This window comes from Rana temporaria, chromosome 7 (genome assembly GCF_905171775.1).
Source record: "Rana temporaria chromosome 7, aRanTem1.1, whole genome shotgun sequence".
Classification (NCBI taxonomy): domain Eukaryota; kingdom Metazoa; phylum Chordata; class Amphibia; order Anura; family Ranidae; genus Rana; species Rana temporaria.
In genome coordinates, this window is record NC_053495.1 from 6,577,854 (window position 1) to 6,593,846 (window position 15,993).

At 48.3% G+C, this 15,993-nt stretch overlaps 1 protein-coding gene across 1 annotated transcript in view; it reads right to left on the bottom strand.

Annotated features, from left to right (window-relative positions):
* Nucleotides 1–2,570: 2,570 nt before the first annotated feature.
* The window catches only part of LOC120944984 (cadherin-related family member 4-like), a 42,781-nt gene continuing 29,358 nt past the window's right edge, over nucleotides 2,571–15,993 (bottom strand). The window contains exons 14-20 of the mRNA XM_040358787.1: nucleotides 15,062–15,209; nucleotides 12,587–12,804; nucleotides 10,050–10,189; nucleotides 8,218–8,274; nucleotides 6,805–6,904; nucleotides 3,274–3,301; nucleotides 2,571–2,725 (exon numbers count right to left, since the gene is read on the bottom strand). Of these exons, the coding sequence (XP_040214721.1) occupies nucleotides 2,670–2,725; nucleotides 3,274–3,301; nucleotides 6,805–6,904; nucleotides 8,218–8,274; nucleotides 10,050–10,189; nucleotides 12,587–12,804; nucleotides 15,062–15,209 (747 nt within the window). The 3' untranslated portion in view covers nucleotides 2,571–2,669. The remainder of the gene's footprint in view (nucleotides 2,726–3,273; nucleotides 3,302–6,804; nucleotides 6,905–8,217; nucleotides 8,275–10,049; nucleotides 10,190–12,586; nucleotides 12,805–15,061; nucleotides 15,210–15,993) is intronic.

Consider the following 15,993-nt stretch of genomic DNA (forward strand, 5'->3'; position numbering starts at 1 on the left):
AACTGACCGGGCCGGGCAAGGAGAGCATTCATCAGAGAAGCAGCCAAGCATATTCACATTGGTCCATCTTGGCACATTGTACATACACTATATTACCAAAAGTATTGGGACGCCTGCCTTTATACACGCACATGAACTTTAATAGCATCCCAGTCTTAGTCCGGAGGGTTCAATATTGAGTTGGCGCACCCTTTGCAGCTATAACAGCTTCACCTCTTCTGGGAAGGCCGCCCACAAGGTTTAGGAGGGTGTCTATGGGAATGTTTGACCATTCTTCCAGAACTGCATTTGTGAGGTCAGGCACTGATGTTGGACGGGAAGGCCTGGCTCGCCGTCTCCTCTCTAATTCATCCCAAAGATGTTCTATCTGGTTGAGGTCAGTACTCTGTGCAGGCCAGTCAAGTTCCTCCACCCCAAACGCACTCATCCATGTCTATGGACCTTGCTTTGTGCACTGGTGCGCAGTCATGTTGGAACAGGAAGCGGCCATCCCCAAACTCCTCCCACAAAGCTGGGAGCATGAAATTGTCTTGTTATGCCGAGTTCACTTCACTGGAACGAAGAGCCGGTTCACACTGGGGCGGCACGACTTCGGGGGCGACTCGGCCAGGCGTCCTGAAGACGACTTCAGAGGCAACTTGCAAAATGACTTCTGTATAGGAGTCAATTCAAGTCGCCCCCAAAGTCGTACAAGAACCTTTTTCTAAGTCAGAGCGACTTGCGTCGCTCCTATTAGAACGGTTCTATTGAATACAACGGGACGTGACTTGTCAGGCGGCTGAGTCACCTGACGAATCGCCCCAGTGTGAACCGGCTCTTAGGGGGCCAACCCCTGAAAAGCAAAACCCCACGAAATTGTTTGAACCAGTGCACAAAGCAAGGTCCATAAAGACATGAATGAGTGAGTTTGGGGTGGAGGAACTTGACTGGCCTGCACAGAGTCCTGACCTCAACACCTTTGGGATGAATTAGAGCGGAGACTGTGAGCCAAACCTTCTCTTCCAACACAAATGCCCTTCTGGAAGAACGGTCAAACATTCCCATAGACACACTCCTAAACCTTGTGGACGGCCTTCCCAGAAGAGTTGAAGGTGTTATAGCTGCAAAGGGCGGGGCCAACTCAATATGGAACCCTCCGGACTAAGACTGGGATGCCATTAGGCCCCTTTCACATTAGCGGACCGTTCGTCTGTTCATTACAAGTCCGTTTACGGACTTGTAATGCATCCCTATGGGATTGCGTCCGTTGGCGGATGGAGCGTCCGCAACCATCTGCGTCTGTCGGGATCCGGTTTTTCGGACGGAAGAAAACCCTATTTTTTCTTCCGTCCGGCGGAACGGATGAAGACGGACACACGGTCCGTCTTCATCCGATTCCCCATAGGGGAGAGCAGAGGAAAGACAGGGCGGTCCCTGCACTGTGTGCGGGGACCGCCCTGTCCGCCGACAGCTCAGCGGGAATCCCTGCTGAGCCGACGGACACAAAAACGGTCCGCTCTGTGTGAAAGAGCCCTTAAAGTCCATGGGGTAGATTCAGTAAGCAATTGCGCTGCGTATCGACTTTTCTGTATTCAGAAAGCTCGATACGCCGACTGCAGCCTAAGATATGACTGGCATAAGGCTCTTATGCCGTCGTATCGTAGGCTGCTTTCTTACGATGGACGCTAGGTGGCGTTCCCGTAGTGGTCAGCGTAGAGTATGCTAATTGCATACTCACGCCGATTCACAACCGTACGCGCGCCCTGCGTCCGCATTTTACGTTGTTTGCGTTTGTCAGTTTCTACGTAAGGCTGCCCATGCTATTAGCAGGGGCAGCCAATGCTACGTATACCCGTCGTTCCCGTGTCGCGATTTTTAAAAATTACGTTGTTTGCATAGGTGAATCGTGAATGGCGCTGGACGCCATTTACGTTCACGTTGAAGCAAATGACGTCCTTGCGACGTCATTTACCACAATGCACGTCAGGAAACTTTCCCGACGGAGCATGCGCACTACGTTCGGCGTGGGAATGCGCCTAATTTAAATGATCCACGCCCCCTACGGGATCATTTAAATTACGCGCGCTTACGCCGGCTATTTTTACGGAGCGCCCACGCAAATTATGGAGTTACTGCTTCGTAAATGAAGTGTAGCGCAGGTAATTTATGGAGGCGTAGCGTAAAAACAGTACGCTGCGCCTCCGTAAGAGGGCGCAAATGTACCTGAATCTAGGCCCATGTGTGTATAAAGGCCGGCGTCCCAATACTTTTGGTAATATAGTGAGTATATGTTATAGCCGGGGTATCTCCTTAGATGTGGATCATCGCTGTAGAAGCTTCTGCTACTATATTGAGCGCCGCCATCTTCCAGTTTCTGTGTGGGTCCCACTGTGAAGCCTTTATTGATCCGTACCGATCACCTATAACAAGTATGTATAGTACATTCTATACAAGCGTCTGCTCTTGGCTCCCCCTGCAGGATAAGAAGAGGCACTGCACACAGAAAATGATGAGAATCAATAGATTTCTTATTGAATGAATAATTTCCGCAATAAATTCTACATTTCCTTTCACAGAAGTTCTAGAAATAAAAATTCCATCAGAATAAAATCTGGTGATTCCTCGGCTCTCCTCGGATGACATGGTGGTGGTGATTATGATTTTCGGTGAGTCGGCGTCTCTCCCTCTCCTCACACCCAACGTCTCTCCCCGGTGTGGCTGTTGAAGAGATACTCCCGTCCCGTCACTGCCGGCAGAGGAGGAAGAATATTAATAAGGTGACTGAAGACATTTCTCCATAAACATGGCGGCCGATACAAGCCGTATGTCAACGCCCTACCTCCTCCGCCTCCTACTACAGAGTTACAATGTACAGTCTGATCACTGGGGGGAGGGGGGGGAGACTGAGGAAATGTTATCTCCTGCCTGCAGCAGACTGATGACATCATCTCAGCCTAGGCACAGTCATCAACTGGAGTATAAAGATGGCTGAGTAATAATAATCTTAATATTGATCAGAAATGATCCGATATCGGCCGCTGATCGTCTGGGGACGGAGGAAAGTTCAGTTCAAGGATTGTTAGAGATCTTAAGAAGCCGGTGGCCGCAGGCTGCGCTGTGGGCGGAGTCAAGGATTGTTAGAGATCTCAAGCGGCCGGTGGGCGGAGTCAAGGATTGTTAGAGATCTCAAGCGGCCGGTGGCCGCAGGCTGCGCTGTGGGCGGAGCCAAGGACTGTTAGAGATCTCAAGCGGCCGGTGGCCGCATGCTGCGCTGTGGGCGGAGCCAACACTTACCTGGATCCTGAGCTCTGCCGTCAAACTGCTGCAAGAAAAGAAAAGAAGGACAAGTCATAGAATCGATATTACAGAGTATAATGTGTTATAAGAACGTCATATACAAGACGGGATCCGCCATGTGGGGCTTCCATTCCTACATTTTTTGATCTGTCATCGAATATTGCGCAATGAGTTTTTTTCTCTTTTCTTTCATGCAATCCCTGTCTGTGAGTGCCTGTATCATCTGATCACAGCGGTGGAGGGCTGGATTAGCATTCAGATCAGTGGCGGCTGGTGCTCAAAATTTTTGGGGGGGCGCAAACGAAGAAGAAAAAAAAATATAAGCCTCACTGTGCCCATCAAATGCAGCCACTGTGCCATGCCATCAAACGCAGCCACTGTGTCATGCCATCAAACACAGTCACTGTGCCATCAATTGTCACCACTGTACCATGCCATCAATTGTCACCACTGTACCATGCCATCAAACACAGCCACTGTACCATGCCATCAAACACAGCCACTGTACCATGCCATCAAACACAGCCACTGTACCATGCCATCAAATGCAGCCACTGTACCATGCCATCAAATGCAGCCACTGTACCATGCCATCAAATGCAGCCACTGTACCATGCCATCAATTCTGGTCACTGTGCCATCAATTGTCACCACTGTGCCATGCCATCAAATGCAGCCACTGTACCATGCCATCAAATGCAGCCACTGTACCATGCCATCAAATGCAGCCACTGTACCATGCCATCAATTGTGGTCACTGTGCCATCAATTGTCACCACTGTGCCATGCCATCAAATGCAGCCACTGTGCCATGCCATCAAATGCAGCCACTGTGCAATGCCATCAAATGCAGCCACTGTACCATGCCATCAAATGCAGCCACTGTACCATGCCATCAAATGCAGCCACTGTGCCATGCCATCAAATGCAGCCACTGTGCCATGCCATCAATTGTGGTCACTGTGCCATCAATTGTCACCACTGTGCCATGCCATCAAATGCAGCCACTGTACCATGCCATCAAATGCAGCCACTGTACCATGCCATCAAATGCAGCCACTGTACCATGCCATCAAATGCAGCCACTGTACCATGCCATCAATTGTGGTCACTGTGCCATCAATTGTCACCACTGTGCCATGCCATCAAATGCAGCCACTGTACCATGCCATCAAATGCAGCCACTGTACCATGCCATCAAATGCAGCCACTGTACCATGCCATCAATTGTGGTCACTGTGCCATCAATTGTCACCACTGTGCCATGCCATCAAATGCAGCCACTGTGCCATGCCATCAAATGCAGCCACTGTGCCATGCCATCAAATGCAGCCACTGTGCCATGCCATCAAATGCAGCCACTGTACCATGCCATCAAATGCAGCCACTGTACCATGCCATCAAATGCAGCCACTGTGCCATGCCATCAATTGTGGTCACTGTGCCATCAATTGTCACCACTGTGCCATGCCATCAAACACAGCCACTGTGCCAATTGTCCCCACTGTGTCACTGTCCAGTCATACATCCACCTCGGAGCTTTATATTATAACCTGCTGGGACTTGTAGTTCTCCATCGTCTCCTGGGGCTCAGGTGCATGCAATCCACCATCTTTGTCCAGTTTTTCTCACTGCTGGGACTTGTAGTCCCATAGATGGTGGATTGCATGCACCTGAGCCCCAGGAGAAGATGGGGAACTACAAGTCCCAGCAGGTTTATAATATAAGACTCCCATCCACCTAGGAGCCTTATATTATAACCTGCTGGGACTTGTAGCTCCCCATCTTCTCCTGGGGCTCAGGCTGCTGACGGCTGGCATTTCACCCAGATTATGCATTGCATTGAACATTAAAAATCATTTATTATGCCCAACTCCATGAAAATGTTAAAAAAAAATCCACCCTTGCAATGAGCCTACATCTGCACTGGGTTAATTGCTCATCATGTCTAGTGAACATTCGGCCGAAATCGCGGCACCCCCATCCCCCCCCCCCCCTGAGGGGGGATGGGGGGTGCCGCGATTTCGGCCAAATGTCCACTAAAAAAAAAAATTCCAAATGTTCCAAAAAATTTTTTATAGTGAATATTCGGCCGAAATCGCGGCACCCCCATCCCCCCCCCCGGGGGGGGAGGGGGGTGCCGCGATTTCGGCCGAATATTCACTAAAAAAAAATTGGAACACAGGTAATCTTTGCAGAAGGGGGGTGGACAGCTGCAGCTGCTGCCGCCGAACTTTGCAGAGAAAACAGTCCATTACAGAGGGGCAGAGGCAGGCGGCATAGCTCAGCTTACCTGTACTCGCACTGAGCGCCCCGAGTCCCGACGTCACTTCCTGTTCTTCCAGGGACGTCAGGACGGAACGAGCACAAATAGTGGATGCACCCGCCCAGCCATAACAATGCAGTCCATCGCGCCGGAAGCAAGTGGCGCGATGGACCGCGCCACAAAGGCATTTTTGGGCTGCCAATGTAGCGCCACGTCTGCAATCCCGTGATTGCACAGACGTGGCGCTACCCATACCGCGCTTTTCCCGGCGCCCGACGCCCGGACTCAGTGCACATAAGAACCTTTTTTGGAATTTTTTTTCCTTAAAGGGACATGTTTAAATAAAAAATTTTTTTTTTTTTTTTTTTTTTTAGATTTTTTTTTTTACTGACTGGGGGAGGGGGGGCGGCGCCCGGGCGCCCCCTATGGGCGGGCCGCCACTGATTCAGATTGAAGAGAGTGATTTTTTTCCCTGCATGGAATCCTGCTAATCACTGTGCACTAATTAAGGACATATTAGTAATTCACAGTTTATGGAGTGTTCTCCCTGATTAGTTTTCTTTGTACGTTTTATCACCTTTTAAGTTAATATTAGCGCATCTATATTTTATATGTTTCAGTGATTTTTATCGTGACTGCGACATTACGTCGGACACTTTTGATGCCATTTTGGGACCATTGTCATTTATACAGCTATAAAAATGCACCGATCACTGTAAAAATGACACTGGCAGGGAAGGGATAAACCTGTAGGGAGCGCTGAAGGGGTTAAGTGTGTCCTAGGGAGTGACTCTAACTGTAGGGGGGATGGGCTGTGTGTGACACGACAGTGATCGCTGCTCCCGAATACAAGAAGCTGTGATCAGTGTCCCGTCACTAGGAAGAATGGGGAAATGCCTTGTTTACATCAGCATTTCCCCCCGTGTGACCTAGGGAGTGATTCTAACTGTTAGGGGGCGTGACTACGAGTGACACATCACTGATCGCAGATCCCGATGAGAGGGAACAGGCGATCAGTGACATGTCACTAGGAAGAATGGGGAGATGTTGTGTTTACACTGGCCTCTCCCCATTCTGCAGATCTGTGACCCGATCGCGGGACATCGAGTCCACGGGGGCCCGGTCGCGACGGGGTCGAGCACGTGAACTTGATGGACTTGTGTCTTTTTTCAACCTCACCTACACATATGTAATTTATCATGATAATCGTAATTTCCTCCTGGTGGCCCTCGTTATGGGCATTGTATTGGATGATCACATACCAGGCTTAGCGGGCTGACTGGAGCGACGTCCTTCTTCTCCTTGGATGGGGGAGGGGGCTGCTGGTTCTGGTTGGCGGGCGGCTCAGCGTTCTGTAATGACCTGCAAGGAGGAAAACCATTTGGTAACAGCAAGTTATCACCCGTATAGCCGGACAGAGAGGTTCCCGAGGCCAAATAATACTTTTGGGCAGTGGCGTTGCTACGGGGGGTGCGGAGGGTACGGGCCTGGGTGACACCCGCTAGAGCACAGGTGTCGGGAAAAAAATGGCCCGCGGGCCGAATACGGCCCTCCAGGCCATTTCATCTGCAGCTGTGACAACCTCCTTGTTTCTTGCCCCCCACCTTGTCTCAAAGAGGAGGACAGAACTCCTGTGCCAGATCCTGCCCTTCTCTGTGGCCCTTTGTATAGAAGGTTTGGCGACTCCTGCCCAGGATGAATGATCATTATGTGTCTGCTAACCCCCCCCCAAAAAAAAAAAACCGAGCACCAATCTGCATGCTTGTCCTATGAGCAAAAAATTCCCACTCCTCCCCATACTAATCTGCCCCCCTGCTGAAATCTCCCCTCCCAACGCAAATCTTTGCCCCTCCCCCAGCTCAAATCCTCCTATCTCTCCACAAATCCCCCACCAAAATAAATAAATAAATCGACCCCCTGCTAGCACAAATCCTCTACCCCTCAAATTTCCCCTCTGAGTGCACATCCTCTCCCCTCTCATTCCAAATGCCCCCCCCCCAGCACAATTCCCCCCCCCCTCCCCAGAAAAGAACCACTTCTACCATTTCATCCATTCTAGCACAAACCCTTCAAATCCCCCCCCCCCCCAGAACAATTCTTAACCCCTGCCGCCGCCGCCGCCCCCCGTCGAGCCCCCCCCCCCCCCCCAGATTCCCCCTCCCGACACAAATCCTCTCCCCCCCAAACTTCACATGATACTACAGTGCCCAGGGCAGCTTCCCCTCCTTTCCCCCCCTCGTCCCGACCCTGACCTGGCAGGGCCGCTGATAGAAATCATGGGGCCCCCTACAGCCTACCTGACGGGGGCCCCCCCTTCAGCTCCACCCCTGGTCCCGCCCCTGGTCTCTCCTTCAGCTCCACCCCTAGTCCCGCCCCTGGTCTCTCCTTCAGCTCCACCCCTGGTCCCTCCTTCAGCCCCACCCCTGGTCCCGCCCCTGGTCCCTCCTTCAGCTCCACCCCTGGTCCCGCCCCTGGTCTCTCCTTCAGCTCCGCCCCTGGTCTCTCCTTCAGCCCCACCCCTGGTCCCTCCTTCAGCCCCACCCCTGGTCCCTCCTTCAGCTCCACCCCTGGTCCCTACTTCAGCCCCACCCCTGGGTCCTTCTAGTGCACCAAAATTTGTGTCCTTGTGCGCCAATTATCACAACTCTGTCACACCCACAAGTGGAGTCACTTACCGGTCCTGCAGGAGGGGCTCTGTGGCATCTTTCGGGCCTTGGGCACACAACGGGTATCTGGAAGAAGAAATGCCGCCATTAATCTCCAGTGTGTTTGTCATCTAGAGCTGCACTATGGAGAGCGCCAACCGTGATTGGTCGGAATAGACAAACTGCGTGCTGGGAATTTGGTTCAGCCTTATTTATTAAAATGTGAGAAGAACTCTGAGGTTTCCACCCGAGGCTGTTAGGGGTTCCTTGAGATGTGGCTCCTTAACCTCCCATTGGATGGTGCGCAGTTCTGGAGCCAATACCACTTTGTGGTGCCAGCGGCATGACACCAAGGATGGTTTAAGCCTTGTAATGGGATAATTCTGACCACCAATGTAAGGAACATTCTTCCCACTGATCACCAATGTAAGGAACATTCTTCTCACTGATCACCAATGTAAGGAACATTCTTCCCACTGATCACCGATGTAAGGAACATTCTTCCCACTGATCACCAATGTAAGGGACATTCTTCTCACTGATCACCAATGTAAGGAACATTCTTCCCACTGATCACCAATGTAAGGGACATTCTTCTCACTGATCACCAATGTAAGGAACATTCTTCTCACTGATCACCAATGTAAGGAACATTCTTCCCACTGATCACCAATGTAAGGAACATTCTTCCCACTGATCACCAATGTAAGGAACATTCTTCCCACCGATCACCAATGTAAGGATCATTCTTCTCACCGATCACCAATGTAAGGGACATTCTTCTCACTGATCACCAATGTAAGGGACATTCTTCTCACTGATCACCAATGTAAGGAACATTCTTCCCACTGATCACCAATGTAAGGGACATTCTTCCCACTGATCACCAATGTAAGGATCATTCTTCTCACCGATCACCAATGTAAGGGACATTCTTCCCACTGATCACCAATGTAAGGGACATTCTTCCCACTGATCACCAATGTAAGGAACATTCTTCCCACTGATCACCAATGTAAGGGACATTCTTCTCACTGATCACCAATGTAAGGGACATTCTTCCCACTGATCACCAATGTAAGGGACATTCTTCTCACTGATCACCAATGTAAGGGACATTCTTCCCACTGATCACCAATGTAAGGAGCATTCTTCCCACTGATCACCAATGTAAGGGACATTCTTCTCACTGATCACCAATGTAAGGAACATTCTTCCCACTGATCACCAATGTAAGGGACATTCTTCTCACTGATCACCAATGTAAGGAACATTCTTCTCACTGATCACCAATGTAAGGGACATTCTTCCCACTGATCACCAATGTAAGGAGCATTCTTCCCACTGATCACCAATGTAAGGGACATTCTTCTCACTGATCACCAATGTAAGGAACATTCTTCCCACTGATCACCAATGTAAGGAACATTCTTCCCACTGATCACCAATGTAAGGGACATTCTTCTCACTGATCACCAATGTAAGGAACATTCTTCCCACTGATCACCAATGTAAGGAACATTCTTCCCACTGATCACCAATGTAAGGTACATTCTTCTCACTGATCACCAATGTAAGGAACATTCTTCCCACTGATCACCAATGTATGGAACATTCTTCCCACTGATCACCAATGTAAGGAGCATTCTTCCCACTGATCACCAATGTAAGGTACATCTCTTTTTTTCCTTCAACCAGCTGGTTGAGCAAAAAACAATGTATAATGTATGGCCAGCCTTTGAGAGCTCCATCCCCCACCTTCCCAGATCCCGATAATGAATCCTGTCTCAGGCTGGCCTGACTGGTTCCTGATTTCTACATTCATTTGTCCACCCCGGTGTGTGTTGTGACAGAGGACTCACTTTCTACACAGAGCCCAGGTCAGCAGACCAATGGCACCGAGGAGCAGGGCCCCGGTGATGGTCAGGACCACCATGAACCAGGTGTCGGGCTGCCAGTACTCCAGAGTCTGATTCACAATCGTCGTTTGCTTCTGTGGAATCTGGAAACAGAAAACATTACAGAGGTTTTAATTGACTGAAAGAGAAGCGTCCATCCAGTTTATATCAGCTGGCCCTGTACTGCCTGGTGTGGCAATAAAGCAGATTGCAGGATGTTGGGGGTGCACAGGGGTTGATTAGAACATCACAAACCTTGCATTCAATAACTCTCCATTGATTCTGCTTTCTATTATAATGATCAGCTTTGAGAATTCGCCATCTGCTGGTTGTTATCAGCACTGCTGTTCGGGTCTGAGTAGTGCACACCTGCCCTAATCAAGTAGCCTTAAATAGATTGCTGGACAATTCAACATGTACCTGGCCAGTCTGTCTGCTGGTGCACTGGATATGGTTCTGTCTTGAGTATTACTGAGAACTGTTTGGACTGGGTTTCTACTCAGGTTGGCTGTGCCCATCCTAAGCAGCGGCCTTTGTCTCTCTATAATTATCTGAATCGTGAAATGCAGATTGATTGGCATCGTAAAGGGTAAGTTCACCTGTACAGATCCATCGTCAATCACGCCACCACCGGACCGGACAAAAAACGCTCCGCCTGCAGGCTCCACTGTTTGACAGTTCTTATATAGGTAGGGTGGCACCGCCCCCTTGTGACATCACCAACCCCAGCATGATGGAGGAGGCATTCAGCGTTCTGCCGTCCTCGGGGGCAGGGCTTTTAATTTTTTTAGGTCCGGCGGGCGCCGTGATTGACAATGGATCTACATGGGGGGACATTGTTTTTTTATTTATTTTTTATAAAGGAATTGTCAAAAACCTGTGTACTGTTTTTATTTAGGTGAATGAGTACAATGTACCCCATACTCTATATATATATATATATATATATGGGCTCGGATGTGGGGGACTCCTTGTTAAAAAGGGGTTCTATATTACCATAAGTCCGCTGCTTAAAAAAAAATGCGTGGGGTCTCCCCCAAGAGTCATACCAGACCCTTATCAGAGCATGCAGCCTGGCACCCCCACCCCACAGCATCTTGTCCCCATGTTGATGGGGACAAGGGCCTCTTCCTGACAACCTTGGGCTGGGGTTGTGGGGGTCTGTGGTTGTGGTTCCCGACAACCACAGCCCAGGGTTGTCAGGAAGAGGCCCTTGTCCCCATCAACATGGGGACAAGAGGCTGTGGGGTGGGGGTGCCAGGCTGCATGCTCGGATAAGGGTCTGGTATGACTCTTGGGGGAGACCCCACGCATTTTTTTTAAGCAGGGGACTTATCGTAATATAGAAGCCCCTTTTAACAAGGAGGACCCCACATCCGAGCTCCTATATATAGGATGCATGCTTGGATAAGGGTCTGGTATGACTCATGGGGGAGACCCTATGCCTTTTTTTTTTTACTTTTTTTTTACTTTTGCAGTGAGGTTCCCCTTAAAATCCATACCAGACCCAAAAGGCCTGGTATGGACTGGGGAGGGGGAACCCCACACCATTTTTTTTTTTATTTTAAATTTTTTTAAATAGCTAGGTGCCAGCAATTGCAACCCTGAGGCAATTTAAATGTTATTTGAATTTTTTTTAAATGTTAGAAATGTATTAAATTTTGCTGCAGCAGGTTCTATACATGGTACAGATGCGCCACTTTACAGACAGACTAAGGGGACCACCGTGCACTATATTTAAAGGGATTTTATATTGTTTCACTTTAAGTGGGGTTCCCCTTAAAATACATACCATTCCTGAAGTTTTTTGTATTGCCGGCTGATGAGTCATCGGTTGTTAGGGACGCGGTGGCTGATTTACCCACCTGCTGCTTAACAACCAGCTATTTTTCACATAGAATTCTAATTGGTTGATCATTTTTCGACCGAGCACTGCGCCCTGAGCCCACCCAGTTGTGTGACAATAGCGAATAATTATTCGCTATTGTCTTTCTGATTCTCCCCCCGGCCAATCAGGAAGTGGGACCTGAGACACGATTGGCCAAGGAGTCTTAGGACTCCCAGCCAATCGGGTCTCAAGACCCACTTTCTGTTTGGCTGGGAGGAAAAGCAATGGCCCTGGCTCTTCCCTGGAGTGAAGCACAGCATCAGCCTCCTAAAGTAAGGCCACTGATCGCCGCCGTCCATCTCCAAGGTGGGGAGACTGATCACCGCAGTCCGTCTCCCACGCAGGGGTGGGAATTGATCGCTGCCGTTCGTCACCCGTGGGGGGGGGCACTGATCACTTCCCTCAGTCTCCCGCAGGTAGGGGACTGATTGTCGCAGTCAGTGATCGCTGCCGTCCGTCTCCCACGCGGGGGGGGGGACTGAACATCGCCCTCTGTCTTCCGCAGGTGGGGGCAGGTTTGTTTGCTGCCCCCAAAATTTGCAACCAGCCTTCACCGATTCACAATTTACTTCAAATGTCTTCTGATCTTTTCTTGAAACAAAAATGTACTCACCGGTGTTGTGGTCGTGGTGGTGGGCTGTGTGGTGGTCCAGGGGATAACGGTGATGAACACAGTGGCGGTGGTGCTGTACTGAGGGGAGGCCGTACTGTCTGTCACCAGGACGAGGAGCTCATACTTTATAGGGTCGTATACACCACCAGCGGTGTTAAAGGAGAACGGGTTGTGCATGACGTTACTGCCGATCATCTGAAAGCGGCCATTAGTATTTCCTGTGGGAAGAGAGGAGGCCATACACAAAAGGCTGCATTGGTAAAGAGAACCAGTCACTAACAAACATTTTGTGCTGAAGCATCGTTCACCCACCCAGCATAGTTTACAAATCAGCTTCACTCGGCAAAGGTAAAGTTACTAATTAAAGTGCTCATTGCTTGATGGGATGGCATGGCAATAAATAGCTAGTATGTCGTCTGAAACCCAAAAAAGATACATTTACAAAAAAAAAGGATACATTTACTGCTAAATGGCCCCAAAGAAACCCAAGATGTAGAAAATTTGCTTTTTCAGTCAGAGCTGCCTCAACGCATGGGCTCCGCCCAGGGGCCCCCAGGTGCATGGGGGGCCCCATGATAATTTTGCATTAGGCTCTGTCACTACAGGCTGACAGGAGATGTGACAGCAGCTTCACTCACTACTCCTCGCAGCAGGGAGGAGAAGAAGCAAAGTGCGGCCAGGCAGGGGAAGCCAGCCGCTATTTTTGTAGTGTTCTTGTACAGCCGTGACTACGAACTGCCTATAAACATTGAACTGCGGAGCTGGAGCAGGCAGTAACGGGCCAGGAAAAGCAGCTTCCTGAGAACCCACCTACCCTGTGTCCCTTCCACGCAGTACTGTGTACTCAATGGTGCCGATGCCAAGCACTGGTCAGCCAGGTACAGTAAGCTGTGGTTTTTCAAAAGGCAATGTATGCATTTATGAGGGTGTGTATGAATGTGTGTATGAGAGTGTGTATGAATGTATGTGTGTATGTATGTATGTGTGTATGAGAGTGTGTATGGATGTATGTGTGTGTGTATGAGAGTGTGTATGAATGTATGTGTGTGTGAGAGTGTGTATGAATGTATGTGTGTATGAGAGTGTGTATGAATGTATGTGTGTATGAGAGTGTGTATGAATGTATGTGTGTGTGAGAGTGTGTATGAATGAATGTATGTGTGTGTGAGAGTGTGTATGAATGTATGTGTGTATGAGAGTGTGTATGAATGTATGTGTGTATGAGAGTGTGTATGAATGTATGTGTGTATGAGAGTGTGTATGAGAGTGTGTATGAATGTATGTGTGTATGAGAGTGTGTATGAATGTATGTGTGTGTGAGAGTGTGTATGAATGAATGTATGTGTGTGTGAGAGTGTGTATGAATGTATGTGTGTATGAGAGTGTGTATGAATGTATGTGTGTATGAGAGTGTGTATGAATGTATGTGTGTATGAGAGTGTGTATGAGAGTGTGTATGAATGTATGTGTGTATGAGAGTGTGTATGGATGTATGTGTGTATGAGAGTGTGTATGAATGTATGTGTGTATGAGAGTGTGTATGAGAGTGTGTATGAATGTATGTGTGTATGAGAGTGTGTATGAATGTATGTGTGTATGAGAGTGTGTATGGATGTATGTGTGTATGAGAGTGTGTATGAATGTATGTGTGTATGAGAGTGTGTATGAGAGTGTGTATGAATGTATGTGTGTATGAGAGTGTGTATGAGAGTGTGTATGAGAGTGTGTATGAAGGTATGTGTGTATGAGAGTGTGTATGGATGTATGTGTGGATGTATGTGTGTATGAGAGTGTGTATGAATGTATGTGTGAACGAGAGTGTGTATGAATGTATGTGTGTATGAGAGTGTGTATGAATGTATGTGTGTATGAGAGTGTGTATGAATGTATGTGTGTGTGTATGAGAGTGTGTATGTGTGTATGAGAGTGTGTATGTATGTGTGAGAGTTGATGTATGTATGAGTGTATGTGTGAGAGTGTATGTGTGTATGAGAGTGTGTATGGATGTATGTGTGTATGAGAGTGTGTATGAATGTATGTGTGTATGAGAGTGTGTATGAGAGTGTGTATGAATGTATGTATGTGTGTGTGTATGAGAGTGTGTATGTGTGTATGAGAGTGTGTATGTATGTGTGAGAGTTGATGTATGTATGAGTGTATGTGTGAGAGTGTGTGTGTATGTATGTATGTGAGTATGAGAGTGTGTATGAATGTAAAAAATAAAAATAAAAAATAAAAAATAAAAATAAAAAACACTTAAAGGCCCATATGCAGCTTCCCTTGCAAGCTGTTTGATATCTGAGCTGATCACATGGTGCTTCACACTAATGGCAGCCAGGTCTGGGTTGTTTCTTACCCCTGCAGATAGTCTGCCTATGTATGGACTCATTTGGACGAATGTACAAACAGACAATCAATATAACCAAATGTTTCATTACTAATTCTAACACAATGCACACTGGGAAGATAACTTACCGCCCACAATGGAGTAACGCAGCACAGCGTTGGTAACATCTACGTCACTGCATTGCAATGAAACAACTGGGGTTGCCGTCGAGAGGGTGGAGTAGATCGTCGTTTCATAATAAGGAGGTGTACAGATGGGGGGATTATCATTGTAGTCCTGGGAAGACAATACAGAGAGATGAACGTGGATCGAAAATCTCTCCGCAGAAGCCTGGCGGAGGAAGTCTGTCTCATCAAACTGGTACACCTGAAATGATGTACATCCTCCAACTGCTGCAGCATGGCAGTTGATAGTGGAGTTACACAGAAATGATAGACCGGTGCTATAAATTTGACCACAAACGTCTTTACACCATTCAGTTCTTCACATTTCTGTAGCCATTTGCTCCAGAGGAGGTCCTGAGCTGGTGGGAACCACGGGGCCCGTTACTAACCAGTGATGTCACCGGTCCCATTCACTCACCTGGCCGGGAATCTTCAGCCATGTAAGCAGAGGGGCGGGGTGGTGATGACATCACTGACCAAATATGGCCATAGGACATGCGAGTATGTATGTATTTGGTCAGGAATGTGATTTTTTTTACCAAAAATATGTAGAAGAATACGTATCGGCCTAAACTGAGGGAAAGAAATACATTTTTATATATTTTTGGGGGATATTTATTATAGCAAAAAGTAAAAAATATTGCTTTTTTTTTTTAAAAAAATGGCCACTCTTTTTTTGTTTATAGCGCAAAAAATTAAAACCGCAGAGGTGATCAAATGCCGCCAAAAGAAATCTCTATTTGTGGGAAAAAAAGGACATACATTTTGTTTGGGAGCCACGTCGCACGACCGCGCAATTGTCAGTTAAAGCGACGCAGTGCCGAATCGCAAAAAGGGGCCCAGTCCTTTAGCTACAAAATGGGCCGGGGCTGAAGTGGTTAAGTAAACTTTTACAT